This window comes from Rhagoletis pomonella, unplaced genomic scaffold (genome assembly GCF_013731165.1).
Source record: "Rhagoletis pomonella isolate Grant_MI unplaced genomic scaffold, Rhpom_1.0 Rhpom_scaffold_00006, whole genome shotgun sequence".
NCBI lineage: Eukaryota > Metazoa > Arthropoda > Insecta > Diptera > Tephritidae > Rhagoletis > Rhagoletis pomonella.
The window spans coordinates 72,576,704-72,593,417 of NW_023458560.1; the positions used below are offsets into that span (position 1 = coordinate 72,576,704).

A 16,714-nucleotide genomic window follows, 5' to 3' on the forward strand; every position below is an offset into this window, starting at 1 on the left:
CTTCAAAAGATTTACATATTTCAAATAAAAGATTTGAATTTTTTCTTCATAGCAGCGACAATACACTGAAAAAAGACAAATAGAGATTTTAGAACCTTCGATTCCGAAGCGCCTCTGTAAAAGCTTGCTGTTTGAACACCCTAATTGAGTTAAATTTGAAAGCTTCGCACCGCTCTCAGCGGCTTCGCTCGGCATGGTCCTGCTGCCTGTGTGCAAATACCCTTAGAAAATGCTTTCCAGACTATTTAAAACAGCGATGGGCAGAGAGAGCTTTTACTCTGCATCCGCCTATACAAAATATATAGAAAGCTTAAAAGCGCTTCGCCCGCGGGCAAGGCAGCGCTCATCAGTGATTTAAAATATGGTCAACAGAGATCAATATGACTCTTCGTTGTGAGCGGACGTGTGTCTGAGCGCAAACTCACGGAACAGTTCGATGAACTCAGTCCAGAAAAATGTCCCTTATAGCCTTTTGCATAGAAAACGGCGATATTTCTTTATGGCTAAGTAAATACATATTTGTGTGTAATGCCGAGTTTCCACTAGGCATTAAAATGACAAAATATATGTGCCATTTAATACATGTCGTGTGGATAGCTGTTTAATAACTATTTTTTGAATGAAATGCCACGGGTCTTTTTAATGCTCAACTTTGTCACTAAAATATCTGTCATTCAAGGCCCTATGGAAATCTAGCATAATTAAAGCATCAGATACTTTTCTTAAACTATTCACCTACATACCTTTCATTTGCAGTTGCTGTTGTTGTTGTTGTTGTTGTAACTACATTGTTCCCATTGAGAGCGACATCCAAGGACGAAGCTGTGGCGTTTGTATTCATCTTGCTGCGCATTACCACTTGCAACCAATTCGGTACTGGTGGCAATGGTGCGGCCTCGGGTGTAAATCTAGAGAAGCAAGATAAAAGCAATGAAATATACATAGGCACTCAATTGATCGCATTTATCGCTTAGGATTGCATTACCAATATATTTGGTTAGCCTCTATATATGTATGTACTATGTATGTAGTAAGTACTCTTACTTACCTTATTATCGAATTACAATGCTTTGCTCTTGGCATAGCAAAAATATCACTGGATGACGATGCGCTCGCCTTCTCCAATCTAGCATCAACTTCCAGCACTGGCGCCAACATACTACCGCTTCCACTACTCGAACGTCCATTTGTGCTCGATCTACCATTGCGATTACCCTCCTCCATGCCGACACTAGCCACAGCTGTGTACTCATCGGAACCGCCAGTATCCATTTCCAGGCTGGACATTGAGGAAAGCGAACCACGTGCGGCTGTTGCGTGATAACAACGCTGCGACTCTATTGCATTTGCTTCCTCAAACTGACTCATATCGAACTTGATCAACACTATAAGATCAAAAGTACAAGAGAGACAGAGCGAGAGAAATACACACAGAGAGTGGAAAGGTGAAAGGATAATAGAGAGAGGACAACAATTGGTAATTGGATGGTAGTAAACAAACGAAAAAAGAAAACGAACGAGACGAACGTGCGGAGGCATTCATAGATATGTACATATGTGGATGTATTTACATTTTGTACAAAACGATGCATTTTATAAAAATTTTAAACCATTTAATATTTTTTCGTAATTAAAAATTTGTTTGGTGGATTTTGCTTGTTTGAGTTGTGTTGAGAAGGATTTGTTGTTGTTTTTTTTTTTTTTTTTATTCATCCATTTGATTTGCATAGTCAGTTCGTTGCATGAGTTTGTGTGTAGAAATATATTTGAATTGATTGTTGTTACGTTGTTCAATCGGTTTTTTTACGATATTATTTTATTTTTTTTTTTAACAGAAGAAAGAAAAAGAACATAATATTGACCAATCAACATCTAGCCCACCTTTTTCAAATTACTCACATTTGTCCAGGGGTCCCAGTTTGCGCGCCAAACTGAACATCATTTCTGCGGTCCAGAAATCGGGAATGCGTGCAAAAATCGAACCCGCATCGGCAGGTAATTGAAATCCAAGCTTGTGTAATAGAAGTACGAAGGGTTGATAGAGCATTGTTGTTCGCTGCTCGCTGTTCCATTGCACGACAGGAATCGATTTGTTTTTAACTGAAATTTCATAAAGCAAAAACCAAAGTTGAATAAATTTGGACAACATTTTCTTTTTCATACAAATATGTGTATGCATAAGTACGAGTAGATAATGTAAAATTTGTTTCAACTCAAGGTAAGTACATATCTTGAGCTGCTTTCTCTGCCCTTTAAACACAACATTTTGTTCTGAAAAAAATGCGCTTGAAGGGCATCGGCGTATATTTACTTTCTATGGAAACAGAGTCTCAGTTGTAGTTGGAATCGACCATTTTTTATTTGGATTAATTTAGATCAGAACTTTTTTTTTATCATATAACAACGTTCTGCAGAAGGCAAAAAATACAGTTTTTTTTAAAGTTCAAAACTATACAATTTCCCGGATTCTGCAAGTTAATTTTTTGAATATGTATATCAAAAAGTATTTTAGCTGCAAAAAGGTTTCTGGTCCCATTTTAAAGGCTTTATGAAAAAAAAATACTCTAAATAAAATCCGAAAATTAAAAAAAAATCATAATTTTGAAATTTAAAAAATCGCAAAAAAAACTTATTTAAATTTGTGGGCCAAATTTTTTTTACAATACCTCTAACTGATCTTTAGAGGTCCTTAAATTTTGAAAAAAATGCAAACTTTAAATCAAAAATAATAAAATAAATTATATAAAAATTGTGTTTTAAATTCTGTAAAAACAGGTAGAATAATTCTTTAAAAATAGATTTTTATCGAAGCTCATAGCCGCCGTTGAAACTTAGTACATCACAAATTTCATGACACAGCTGAGAAGTGTATCAAAGGAATTTTACATGCTTATCCTAACTCCTTAAACTCGCTCTAAACCCTCGTTTATACTTACATATACAATGATAGGCCACTGGTTCCATAACATACTGCAAATCCTGTCGATCTTCACGTTGTAAACAGTTCTTCAAAATCAGCTTTATATAACAACACTCAAGCAATATTTTTTGCAACCAAACCAGATGTTTTTCCTTATTCTCTTTAACTATAAGGTCACGTAGAATCTAGAAATAGAGGCAAATTGAATAATAAGTATTTATGCAAAGCTTTTATCAAACTCTAAATATACCTGTATATCATCAGAAGGCTTAGCAAAACTTGAGGAATTCTTTAAGTCGATGCCCGATTCGGTAGAAGTCGAAGTTGGTGTGGTAAGTAATGCGCGTTGGTACTCGGCATCCTCGAATTTCATGAGATCATCATACTCCACTAGGGTTATGATATCCTGTAAGGGAAGAGTTGAAAATTTTGGAATTATTCGATGTTATGCGAACTCACTTGCTGCAGTAGCTGCTGTACAATGGAAATGCGAGACTTCTGCTTATTGCCATTGTTGCTGAATAGCTTCACAATTTTGCCAACAACATCATTATTCTTCTTGCTTTGCACATAGTACCAGTACAACGTGTCCATTTCCTCCTGAGTCCAAGCGCTAAGGAATATTTTAAAAACGTTAAAATTTTTCAATTTAAATAACTAAAAATAATGCTGGTTTTCCACTAGACATTAAATGGCTAAAATTGTTATGACAAAGTTGTGCATTAAAAAATAAACCTGTCATTAAGAAATTGTTAAAAAAAATAGTCATTAAGTTCCTTTCTACATGGCATATTTTAAATGGCATCAATTTTTTATCATTTCAATGCCTAGTGGAAATTCGGTATAAGTATTCTACACGCACCACATTGTATTCTCCAAGTTGTGTTCCTTGGTTAGTTCGGTGAGTGACGCCTTTGGCAGGGACAGCGGACTCTTTTGTGGTGTTTTTATGAATTTATGTATGACATACTCAATCAAATCGGACCAATCCTAATAAGGTGTGGCAAAATATTACACACATGCATACAGGAGAAACTATTTAAAGTGAATTCTTCAACTTACATCACACAACTCATAATCGGTCTCCCAAAGGCGCGAGAATGTCTTCAATATAATCGGTTGGAATAGCGTGCCAATCTGACCCAGATCACCGCCAACATGATGCATCATTGTAAATATGCAATCGTTAACGAACTCGCCATTATTGTTGAAGTCCTCCAAAAGCATGCCATAGTAGTTCATTATCTCGAGTGTTGCAAATCTGCAAAAGTTTCAATTTCATAACTGTTAGTTTTTAAAGGAATCATGTCTAAAAACTATATAGATACTCACTGAGATATATGCTCGGTCATTTTGATGCTGCTGGTATCGCCTTCGGTTTGTGTGATGAAATCCATAATCAAAAGTAGTAAATGATTTGTCACTACTAAATCTTGTAGATACTGTTTGGTGTGCAGATTTGGATTGAATCGTCGTAAAAGTAAAACGAATAGGCAACGCAAATCTTCAGTGGAACTGATTTGACTTTGTAGACGTCGCAAGTGTAAACGATCATCCTGCAAGAAAAATTAACAGATTCTAAATATAAATATGTATTAATCAAGAAAGTTATGCAACCAAAGGAAGAGGAAGTAACGACCTAAAGATAGTTCTTCCACAACCACTACTAGAAACTAAAAGATCTTAGGACTACTACTCACTTCACTCAAATGGTTTATTTTTTTGTAGGTCTCAATCGCTTGCAAAAACTCTCGTATGGCCGTTACGACCAAATGAATGCGTCGCAAATATGGCTTCAGATCACTGCCCTCCTGGAGTGAATTCAATTCCAATTGCTCGCAAAGCGTTACACCTTCATAAGTCAAATAGCTGATGACATCATAGGTAAGCACTGCACTAATGTGCTCCATATCCAACTCCAGCTGAGCGGCAAATTTCAAGAAGTAGGTGACCAACCAGAAGAAATGTGATGTGTCGATGGGTATTTTCTGTACAACGAAGACACTACTAAGTACTACAAGTACTAATTTCTCTAAACTTGTTAATACTTACGATATTGGTCAGCAGCTGTGAGTGCAACTCGCCCACCAGGCAGTCATAGCCTTTGAGTAGGAAATCGACTGTGAACTCCTTCAGCAGATTCGAGATATCTTCATCGGTTGGTGTGTGTTGTACCAGACCCTTCATGCTGATACTGAAAGTACGGAGAAAATGTGTGTTAACTATGTACACATAAGCAACATATTTTTAAGTGCATCTTCTGCTAACATCAAACTAAACTTACAGGCTACTCTTGCTGCGCTTGACGAGCTTCTTTCGGCGCGTATCCTTCTTGTCCACCGTGGCCATCACAATTCGCTGCTTGCTACGCTGTTTACTGTTGCACGGTGGTTTCTGATGTTGCGGCCTGCCCTGTGGACCATCATCGTCATTACTCGAGGTGGATATGGATTCCTGATTCTCCACCTGTGTAACGTAGCCGCAATCCGATAACTCCGATTGTGAGGAGGGGCATTCGCGCTTCTGAGGGCCACTGTTACCCTTTGTTAGGCTCAGCTGGCCGGCATGCGGCACCTTTTGGCAAAGCTTCGGCATCGGATTGACCTCATCGGCATTCATGTAAGCCGATCCCGACAACGTCTGCTTGGATTTCGCTACCACTGGTGGCGCTTTGAATTTAGTCGCATCTGCGTCGATTTGCTTCGGCTTGAGGGTAGTGTGTTGACTGCGTTTAGCTGGTTGTTGTTGTTGTTGTTGGTTGTTGCAATCTTCAATCATACCGCTAGGTTGTTTTGAGTCGGCCGACTCGTCCGAACCGCCGCCTCGTTCAACTTCATCACCATCGGCCATCTCATCCATTGCTTCGACTTTTATGTGTATACGCGTCATGTCGTCAGCCGTTGGCGATGTGCACGGCTGTTCGCAGTCGACATTGTTGTCAGCGCTACACAAATCCTCCTTTTTCACCTGCGCGTCACACATCGAGTTTTGATATTCGTGTCCCTTGCGGCTAACTTCCTGCAACATGGCTTCCGTGGCCTCCTCGCGCATGGCCTGCCGGCGATCTTCGGCGCTCTCGTTCTTGCAGCCGTTGCTACCTATTAAAACATAAATAGGACTATTTAGTGCACCTATTTGTGTTCGTAAATTGGCATTTGATGTTGCCGTTGGCATCAGCATTTCGAACTCTGCCGTTACTTTGTCAATTTTAAATGTGTTGCAGAACTTACCATTGTCCGATGAATCAGAAGTGGGATCCGATGTAAGCATGGGACTAGAGTCACCGCTACCCTGTTTCGGTGGCGAGGTATTGCTCTCGTTATCCTCCGAACTCTCCGATAGCGAAGCATCAAACCAAAAATTCAACAGCTTTTGCAGTGTGCTGACATGCTGATCTTTGTACATCAACGCGATCAGCTGCACCATGGTGACACCCCAAAAGGCGCGGTGCGGACATGTCATAAGGTAGAGCAGCAGCTTGTCAATGCTTTGTATGAAAAGGTTCCAGAGTATCGCATTCTGCATCGACACCGGGTGCGAACCGCCCTGCTGAGAATGTGCTGAGGGCATAACCAAGTTCACATTCGTCTCTGGAATGTGTAAAACGTTGCGCAGCAACAGCAAGCAATTGTTGATTTTGTCACATTTTTGCAATGACAATTTCGAATCGGACTCCAGCAGGTGTTTCATGTACTCGACAACAGATTTTGTGCTTTTCGGATCGGTAAAGGCCTCCTTGCTTGTATAGAGCAGCTTATTCAACTCGAAGATGGTATGTCGACCGACTTCGGTGCGATACATAACATCTACCGAGAAGAGGCACTCAACAGGCACAGTCAAGTTAACCAAGATGCGTATGACCGAATCGAGCACAGCATCATCCTTGGTATTCTCCAGCAGCGGTATCAGATCGGAACGCACATTCTGGCTGAAGCCGATGGCGCGCCTAAAGGTGCGTAACGTCTGGTCTTCATAGGTTAGTTTATAGTTTATTTCCTCCAGGATAGCTGCATGCGGTGTGTTAAATCGTAATGAGAATAAAAAAAAGAGAGAGCAAATAAAGAAAGCAGTGAATATGCATGTTTATGTATGTATGCTGATATTGTATGTGTGGTGTGAGAGAGCAATGTTATTTCAGTTATACTCACCTAACGCATCAGGACCAACAACGTAGGTGTCCCCTTCAAGGGAACCCAATGAAGAGAAGGCGCTATGTAACTGCGGTGTTGCCAATAGCCAGTCCATTACAAGTTTGTTATTGTTTTAATTAAGAAATGGACGTTTAAGTTTGTAGAACAGAATAGTTCTCTTCGACACTCATTTGGTCGATTTATTAATTGAATTGTGTTGGAAATGTTTGAAAACAATTCACCAAAAGTCTACGATAAGATCTTTAGCGTTCGAGAATCTGTAAAGAAACATTTAAAAGTAGATTTGTTTTAGTAAGCTTAATCATAAATATTATTTAGTATAAAGAACGTGTAGAATGGGATTAATTTAAGTGAACAATTAAGATGTGAAATAAGTAGTAAAGCAACAAAAAAAAGAGGTAAATTTGAATTAATCAATTTGATCACAAGTCTATTAACTGGGTTCTCCAGAGTCGCAAACGTCCTAACAACCGTTGTAGGAAGCCTTTACTACATAAAGACTACATCATCGAAAAAAGCTTGGGATCGAAACCTATCCCTAAGAGTGAGAGAGGGATTACCTTTAACCAAAGCCGAACTACTCTTGGAAATATGAGCCTTTTTAAGCTCAGCGAATGCGAAACCAAGGGTTTTTAATTATTCGTACGCATCCACATGTACTTCAATCACATTCTTTTAAACACTATAGAATTATGCTCGTATCACACCCCCTCCCCATTCATTCCTCAAAGCAAGAAAGTCCCGCATCACGCATTTCCAACATACGTCGACGCTCGTGGTGGGCAAAAAAGAAAGGCCACCATTTTAAAGTACTTACTATAGTCAACGATAGTCAACGGTATTAAGGCAACCGTGGCAACGTGCTACAATACTACAGCATTCATGAACGTGCAGCAAGCTCAAGCTCTGCACAAATCAGCAAGTGTTAAGCTCGCGGAGAAGTGGCTTTTGTAGCACTGCTGCTTTAAATCGACTATTGCGCGCCCATTTGATGCACGTGCGAGCGTGTCGTGCATGGAGCAAGGAGCTAGGAAAACCAATGAGGTGTCTATCAAACTGTATAATAGTGAATAAATACTTGCATGCATACACTGAAGGCCAAAAGTATTGGCACGGAAATGTTTTCACAATTTATGCAACAGTTGCTATTTTTATGTTTTTTCTCAAATTTTTTTTAAAGTAAATATCTAAACATTGTGCAAAACTCAAGGAAATTCAATACATTTTTGCGGAAATTTTTAACTTGAAAATCAAATTTTTTACTATTTTTTCGAAAATGCCGTTTTGTAACCCATTACATTTTAATATTGTAAAGTCCACGTTTGATTTTTTTGTTTTGGCAATTTTTTTCACGCATTTTCTTCCATACAAAACGAATCGAAAATACTTTATATGCGAAAAATTGAAAACTTGTATTCAAAATTTAATGAATTAAAATACTTTGTACTCAAATAAATTCTAAAAAGTTTAATTAAAAAGTTGCAAATTTGCTTCGACCGTTGTGTATGGGTCACGTGATAGTTCTTCGCCATCTCGACATCCGCCAAAAAAAACGGACGCCAATTAAATTTTCTTAGGTCTTTGAAATGCTGTAACTAGTTGCTTACTTACCCCATCAAAGGAAACTACAGAAATCATTACAAATCAATGGAGTATAGCAACAAGTAGACAAACAGAAGCGACTGTACGAAAACGTGATAAGGGAAACAAGCCCACACACGCATATCTCCGCATGCGACTATGTACGTGAGTATGTGTGAGGATAGTTCCATTAAGCCGATGTTGCTGATTGCGGAAATGTTTCCGAGCGATATGTATTTAATCAAGGAAACAAACAATGGCAACAACAAAGCATAAGAAACTACTATCACACCCCTAAAAGTATGCTGCACGCGCCAAAAGCAACTGATGTAGAAGAATGCAAAACTCAGTGTTTGCATATATGAAACAAGCATACAATTGAAAAAAGCATGGCGAATAAATAATGTATGCATTTTATATAACTAAAAAAAATATTTGCATTTTATTTTCCCGTGCGCCTACATCTCGTTATTTTAGGAGGCGTGTATTACTATGAATGAAACGATACTTTTCGTTCGATACCGAGTAATTATGGTTTTTTATTTTTATTGAGCTGAACCCATTCTCGGTAACAATTAATAGACAACACCACTCTGTGTTCGGCCAAACCAGATAACGGTTTACTTATGACCTAAAAAAATAAAATTTAACTTATTTAGTTCATACGGAATACCTTCCAATAGCCAAAAGTGCTGATATGAGTAGGTATCGTTACTTTAGATCCGATATTTTTCAGGTATCAATACTTCCAAGTAAAAGTATGGATATGGATTTATGACTAAAAAATATTTATAGTTATGACATACTTATGTAAGTGTGCATCTGTACTTTTAGAGCCGAGCGCGTATGGCAGCTCAGAATCCTTATTTTCTATAAAAAACTAAAGCGAATAGATTGCATATTTTTTATAAGCTTTTTTATGCATATATCTTGCAACAAACAAGCAACATGCAAAACAATACGACTGCGTTCTGAAATGCATCAAGCCAAAGCATCAGCCGCTTTTATTCCTAAACTATGTATAATTGATGGAAATGTCTCAAACATGTGCAACCACGATTAAAAGCCGAATTCGAACTAATTTGCGTAAATAAGACATTTCCAACAATTATAGTTTAGTAAATAAAAGAAACTGATGCTTTGGCTTGATGCATTTCTGAACGCCACCTGCAACTACATACGTGTGTCAATCGCACGTGATCGTTGCATCTTGTTGCCACCGCCGCGCCATCTGCCTGCACCCCAACTTTTTTGTAGCTTAATATGTAGCCATTGATTGTACAAACACTTCAACAAATAGCAAACACACGCACATACACGTACGCTTGGACGTTTTTGCTCACATTGGCTTTCACATTCGTGGAAATGTGCAACTTTGCTGGCAGGACTGCCAACTATCCTATGGCTATGAGGTGCCATATTGAGGATTAAAAAAAGTGCCAAAATGTATCAAATAGAAAAATAAAAATGCCAAAAATGGTGACATTCTTTTTAAACCTTCCTATTTAGCAAAATAAAATAAGAACCACATTTCTAAAACAAAAATGCAATGCGAAAAGCAGATAAACCAGTTGTATAAACTTTAGAAATTACGTAATTTTAGTTTAGAAAAAGAAGTTGTATTGAATTGAAATGTAATTTTTGTCAAATTAAAAAATTAAGCGCCATTTGAAGTAAAATAGGGCCACGGCACGGTTTGAGTCAAGTTGGCAGCCCTGTTTGCTGGCCACTCGCGCACGGCATCGTGCAAAACGAAACTAACCCCATTGTGCTAAATACATATTAACAAATTCTTACATACATACATACACCTATGTATGAAAGCAACGGATGTCTTAGCAGAGGCAGTGCAGATGTGTAGCGTGTGCATAGCAGGTGTGGGGTGGCTGGGTAATGGCCGACAATGGACCAAACAACCCAAACCAAATGTTACGTGGATATTTTTAGGTTTTTGTGTTTTGTGAAGACTTACATATGCACATACATACATACATACATACATTGATTATGTTGGCATTAGCGAGTGTTTGTACGAACGTACATAGATTTGTGTGTGTGTGTTTGCCGGTGTTTAGTTGGAAAGTGAAGCCACTTTGAGAAGGTGTGACTTTTATGGCTGCTAAATTGGCACATTTTCCCAATTGTGCTTGCTAGTATATATGTATGTATGTGTGTGTATGTGACTTCGTTTGTGCTATAAATAGCATGCTGCCATTGTTGCGTGCAGTAAGTGATTGGATTACGGGGAAATTTTATATATGTACATGCACATGTGGACATACCGCTCATTTCCCTGCAGCGAAAGCTACTAGTTGTGAACAATTCTACCAGTTTGCGTTTCAGCCCAATTAGTTCACGTTCTATCCTTTTTCCATGTTAGCGACGGGTATTTTTAACATGGCGGTGTCCTACGAGATGTCAATTGTCAGGCTAGGCATCAGCATCTACAAGAAGAAATACTAGTAGCGCTCCATACCAGTTGATGAAATAATCTGCCAATTCATCCCCCGTGAAAAGCTTAAGTATGCCTTTTTGCTCGCGGCGCTCCAACTGTAGCAATGACCGACAGAGCAAAGCACTCGCGAGGCATGCCTGAGGTCCCAGCTTCAGGTCCTAGCGCAGAGCAATTTTTCTTTATTTTTATTTTTTTATTAACTTATTTTTTTAATGAATTTTTTTAATTTTGATTTAATAAAAAAAAAACCAAGCCAAGCTTTTTTCCCATATGTATTTTTTTTTTCTGCAATGCAATTAGATTTTCAAATTTGTTATTTATATTTAAATTGAAATAATTTTTTTTTACTTACATTAATTTAACTCTAAAAATCTTAACCACTTCCAAGCGACCTCGAAGCTGCGATCTCAGAACCATAACCAGTAGTCTTAACGTGACGTCACAGCCGACATTGATAAGAAAAGCAATTAATTGCTTTTTATTTTTGGCTTTGGCCATTCAAAGGCAGATGTCGCTGAACGCTTAAGTTCTTCGAAATTGTCGAACTGGTAGGCACATACTGGTTAATGAACTAGTATTTTTTCTAACTGGTTTGGCTTTTCACTGCAGGGTTACTTCAATAGTGGCATAATCCAAAAAAAAACCACAATTGAGTTACGTATGCAGAAATAACCGTTGGCTCTTCTTCAATGTTGTGTAAAAATTGTATAGCTGTATCGATTACCAGTATCTCACTGGATTAAAATATGTATTAATTTTTAATATGGGGGTATGTACATATATGTATATTCAAAACTTTAAAGCGTTTATTTCGAGTGCTGCGTTTTTGATATGACACTTTTGAAGTAAATCAGCGATATCTGTATATGTATGTGTGTTAATAAATCGGAATATTTCGGTATTTACTATACATACGTACTCGAGGAGGCAAAAGGGTTGGAGGTTTCAAACTCTAGAATACTTTATACCTTTTTAGATTTATTTTATTTTATCAGGTAGCTTATTTTCCTTGTACAATGCTAAGTTACGTAAAAATATTTTACAATAAATTCTAACGCTTTCACGTAAATTTCCGAAGGCAGATAGTATATGTACATATATACATACAGATGTATGCAACTTCTAAAATATAGCTTATGAAACACTCATTCTACTACGAGTATATGAATACATACGGGCATAGTATAGCTATCAACACATCTGTGCATTTACTTGTATACATGGAGAGTAGGGATGTCTTTTTTAAGTCCCGGGATTTTCGGGATTTGTAATTTGCACTAATTGCAATAATACAAACGCCTAACGTCTAGAAAAAAGAAGTCTTATGAGAAGATGTGGTGATCTCCGAAATAGCTGCTATAACTTCTACCGCTTAGACTTTGTTGCTTTTTCAATTTTTCCTAATAAACATTCGTGGTACAAAGCTCAATAAAAATATTAAAAAATAAAAATGTTAATAAACCACAATAACATTGACAAACAATAGAAACGCCTAATGTTGACCAGTTTTGGCTATATTTCTTTTATTTAAATATTTAATATTCAATATTTTTTATAAAAGTCTAGCATACATACACTCCCAGTCATTAGATTAGCACACCCTTTGGATTCTTAGCATGTACAGTTTTCTTTTCATTTATTTAATGTTCATTATATTATTTTTTATATTTTTTATAAAAACTTAGCATATTCTACATGTAAATCCGATTTTAAAATTTTATACAAATTTAAAAAACATGTCAACAAAGGGATGTGCTATCCAAATGACCTGCAGTGCAGAAGTTAATAATATATTTAGAAAAATTTTGTGTATGTAGCTCATGAAATTTTATTATAATAAGGTGCAAGTTTCAAGTGGCTACAAAACATGTTGATTTTTGGCACTTTTTTTTTGGTTAACGGTGCCGCGCATTTTCTTCCATATAAAAATTTTCTCCAGCATAGCTGCAAAACTGCATACTCAGAATCTTTCTAGGAAATATAATTGAAAAATCTCGAAATTTTTACGAAGAGTTTGAAACTTGGATAGTTACGGGTTTTGTTAAAGAATGAACTATAGTTTTATAATAATGAAATAATTAAAATTAAATAACGTAAAAAATATATTATTTTAAAGCTTGTCAAAATGTGGGGCGGCTATAATTTGTACGACCACTGTATGTACCGGTATACCTACCTTAAGTTACTTTATCAGATAAGTACACGCTAAAGTATTTTTAATTGCATATAAATTTGAATACTGTCTTTTGTTTTGTTACTATTGAAATAATTTTTACTCTTATTAAAAAAGTAGGTTTCAAAACCCCTTTATTTATTATATGGTAGTAGGGTTATTCTAACAATATTGATGCAATATTTTCGAGTAAAATTATTAAAAAATAATGAATATTTAAAACTTAGGACTAATCCCGGGATTGTAACAACGAGCTCCCGAAAATCCCGTGATCGCAAAAATCGGAAAAAAATTACAACACTAGTAGCTACACATCCATTTGCTTTTCACTATGGAAAATTTTCTAAATTTCCTTACAACTACTAAACTGCTTGCGAGTACATATGTAACTGAGAAACTAGTATAAGTGCAATATATAAAATCTCTGCCATAAAAGCTTTAACTAAAAATAACTACTATTAAACATATGGATGTCGATTTTAATAGCAAATGATATAGTAAATATATGTACATTAGGATGGCCCAATAATGCATATGAAAAAATTAAAGTCGGAATTTTTATGCTCTCACCCCTCTAGGATTGTTCTATACAGAAAAAATATACCCCAATTTTGTTATTTTGAAAAAAATGCATGATCCCTCCCATATTGGTCGCAATTGGCAGGAAAACTGCTTAGGCATATACCTGGAGCGATTTCTGAAAACTGCTTATTAATTTTGAAAGTACATTAATAATTTTCCTTTTCTTCTTCATAAATTTATTTCAATCCATTACGGTTTAGTCATTTATTCTAAGCAAACATTTATAATTAATGCTTGTTTTTCAGTTTTTTGGCCTCGCATGCACTAGTGACGTAATCAGAATTCGAAGCAGAAAGCAACTCTATATAAGCGACAGATTTAAATTGCCTCTTTAATGCGTGCAATTCGATATGATTGAATGAACTTTAAGTGTTCTTAGGTAAGCAAACTTTTAATTTTATTTTTACTCATTTACGTATGTATTCGTAAGAACAATTTGAGGTAGGCATATGGCGTTGGACTTAGTAAACTTTAAGTGAGAACAAATGCGGGCAGATATAAAATTAAGCTTACTAGGCAGCCGCTTACAGGCATATTTCTGTTTTCCTGCATTATAGAATTTTATCGGACTCCTCCCATATTTCTTTTTTTTTTGTAATTTTAAGGTGTAAAAATATTTTTATATACATACATACGTACATGCTTTTTAACTTAAACATAATTCATTAAACATTTATTTCTTGCTTTCGTTAAAAAAAAAGAAATAGAAAAATTAAAAAAGTCTCCCTTCACCAAATATTCCCAACCACTTCAATTCAACTTTTTTTAGTAGGCATACACAGATACTATATGGCATTGCCCAAAGACTCTGTGTGTACGCGAAACACACCCCCATTTTTTCACGAATCAATAAACGTGCCCTCCTGCTGTTTTTTGGATATGTTTTCATACTTTCGGTAGTAAACAACTCACTCAAAACGTGTATAGTATTTGACTCAGGCATCCCACACGTACGCCGCCAAACTGTACTCGCGCTAGTAACACATGACCTAGGCGCCACACATTATACAACGCCGAGAAATGGGTCTATCCACGCCTGTCAAATGCAGTTTGTTGTTATGCCTGAACTGTCTCAAATGTCTGCTATAATCATGTCATCTATCATCTACATCAATCAAAATGTCAAAAATATGGTCACATGTGAAATTTGCATGTCTGCAGTAGACACAACAAACATTATGCAAAAGTATGTGAAATCCTATCGCCATATTGTAATAACATTGGGACATACTCGTACATACGCGAATTTGGGGAATTAGGCCAGAATTTAATAACGGTATTGAATTGACTAAATCCATGGCATTTTTGTGTAAATTTAAAAAGTTTTTGGAAAGCGGTGGGAAAAGTTTGGAGGATAAGTAGGCGCAGTAAATGTATGTATGTATGTAATGTATGTATGTGTATGTGTAAATATTTTGCATGCATTATTTATGAAGCCATATTCAATTGATGTCCACAATCTGGCAACGTTCGTACTGTGCGGTCACTTAAACTTTCGCTTGAAAGAATTTCCAAAGTTTAACTCGTTTACAAAGTGCTAAGCAGTTCTAATTTGTGTTATTCACACCGTAAAAAGTTTACTGAAGCCAAATTCCAATAAATTGACTTGATTTAGTCATAAAGTGCGTTGATTGAAAAGTTTTATTTAGTCGGCCTTCGTGCATATTTGCCTGTTTTGGTGCATTATTGTTGCTTTTGCGTGAGAGTGTAAGGAATATCGCATTTGTTTGTTCATTTTGCTTTCTTTCGCGCTTTACACACACCTTTGTTTATCATCGACAGTCGCTTTCTTGGTGACAGCTGATTTTGTTAACTCAGTGGCTTTAAAACTGTTAAGTTCAGCACGGTTTCTAACCATTGAACTTCACTAAATAAGACCACTAGCTATTAAACTGCCAATTACTGTGAGCTTGAAACGTTTTCGTACAATACATTCCTAATTTCGCTATTTTTATTCTTTTTTAATAAAATTCGCTAAAAATGTCCTGTCTGTTCGAAAAATGTAATGTAAAAGCCGGTTCGGACCGTTTTGTGGCGTGCTGGCTTTGCGATGAACTGTCTCATTTAAAGTGTGCTGGTATTAATGGGAGAGTTCTGGATATGATTATTGGAGACAATGGACTTCGCTGGTCATGTCCAAAGTGTAAAAAAACTGTTGTGGATCTCTGTAAACTATTTAGAACCGCTAGAAATGGATTTTCGGAGATAAGCAAAGAGCTAAAACTGCTCAACGAGAAGTTCAAGAAGTATGAGGATGAATTCAAAGAATTTAAATTATTAGATACTTCCTCCTCCTCTTCTTCTCCTGGAAAAGGTCTTAAGAGACGTAGGAGAGGCGTGGAAAATATTGTGTTGAATCCCATCACTGTGGACTTGGATCTTCCGCAGAACCGCCCACTTTTGACTCCAGCTATGAACAAAGAACTCATAAGCTTTAACACACCGATTCCTCGGCGGACTGAATCTCCCCAACCACGTCCTTCTTCTACTGGAGCCTCACTAAATTCCTGTTCAACAGCTTCATCTCAACCCTCCACCACATCTGAAGCCATCTCCGATTGTGTCAACACCGTTCCAATGCAAGTAGTCGTTGCTCCTTCCAAAAACTCCACAACTACATCTCAACCCCCTACCACATCCGAAGCCATCGTTGCTCCTTCCAAAAAGTCGACAGCTGTTCCGCAACCCCCTGTTCCGCAACCCCCTACCACATCTGAAACCGTTTCCGATTGCGTTAACCCCGTCCCGAGGGATTTAATCGTTGTCCCTTCCAAAAAATCGGTCTTTATATCTAGGTTTTCAAAAGATACCACTGTCGATGATGTGAAGGGGTATTTAACTTCCAGGCTGAT

The 16,714-nt window shown here is 37.0% G+C and overlaps 1 protein-coding gene across 4 annotated transcripts in view; it reads right to left on the reverse strand.

Annotated features, from left to right (window-relative positions):
• Positions 1 to 16,714, reverse strand: part of LOC118741257 (protein timeless) — a 37,192-nt gene that overhangs the window by 10,327 nt on the left and 10,151 nt on the right. For all 4 annotated transcript variants that reach the window (XR_004993263.1, XR_004993264.1, XM_036473167.1 and 1 more), the window contains 14 exons: positions 7,069 to 7,328; positions 6,151 to 6,927; positions 5,205 to 6,018; positions 4,973 to 5,114; positions 4,621 to 4,908; positions 4,253 to 4,476; positions 3,983 to 4,181; positions 3,783 to 3,910; positions 3,380 to 3,533; positions 3,171 to 3,326; positions 2,937 to 3,105; positions 1,900 to 2,100; positions 1,049 to 1,385; positions 744 to 908 (listed from right to left, as the gene is read on the reverse strand). Coding sequence is in view for 2 of the 4 variants with exons in the window: in XM_036473167.1 (XP_036329060.1) it covers positions 744 to 908; positions 1,049 to 1,385; positions 1,900 to 2,100; positions 2,937 to 3,105; positions 3,171 to 3,326; positions 3,380 to 3,533; positions 3,783 to 3,910; positions 3,983 to 4,181; positions 4,253 to 4,476; positions 4,621 to 4,908; positions 4,973 to 5,114; positions 5,205 to 6,018; positions 6,151 to 6,927; positions 7,069 to 7,165 (3,851 nt within the window). In the remaining 2 variants the exon portion in view is untranslated. The remainder of the gene's footprint in view (positions 1 to 743; positions 909 to 1,048; positions 1,386 to 1,899; positions 2,101 to 2,936; positions 3,106 to 3,170; positions 3,327 to 3,379; positions 3,534 to 3,782; positions 3,911 to 3,982; positions 4,182 to 4,252; positions 4,477 to 4,620; positions 4,909 to 4,972; positions 5,115 to 5,204; positions 6,019 to 6,150; positions 6,928 to 7,068; positions 7,329 to 16,714) is intronic.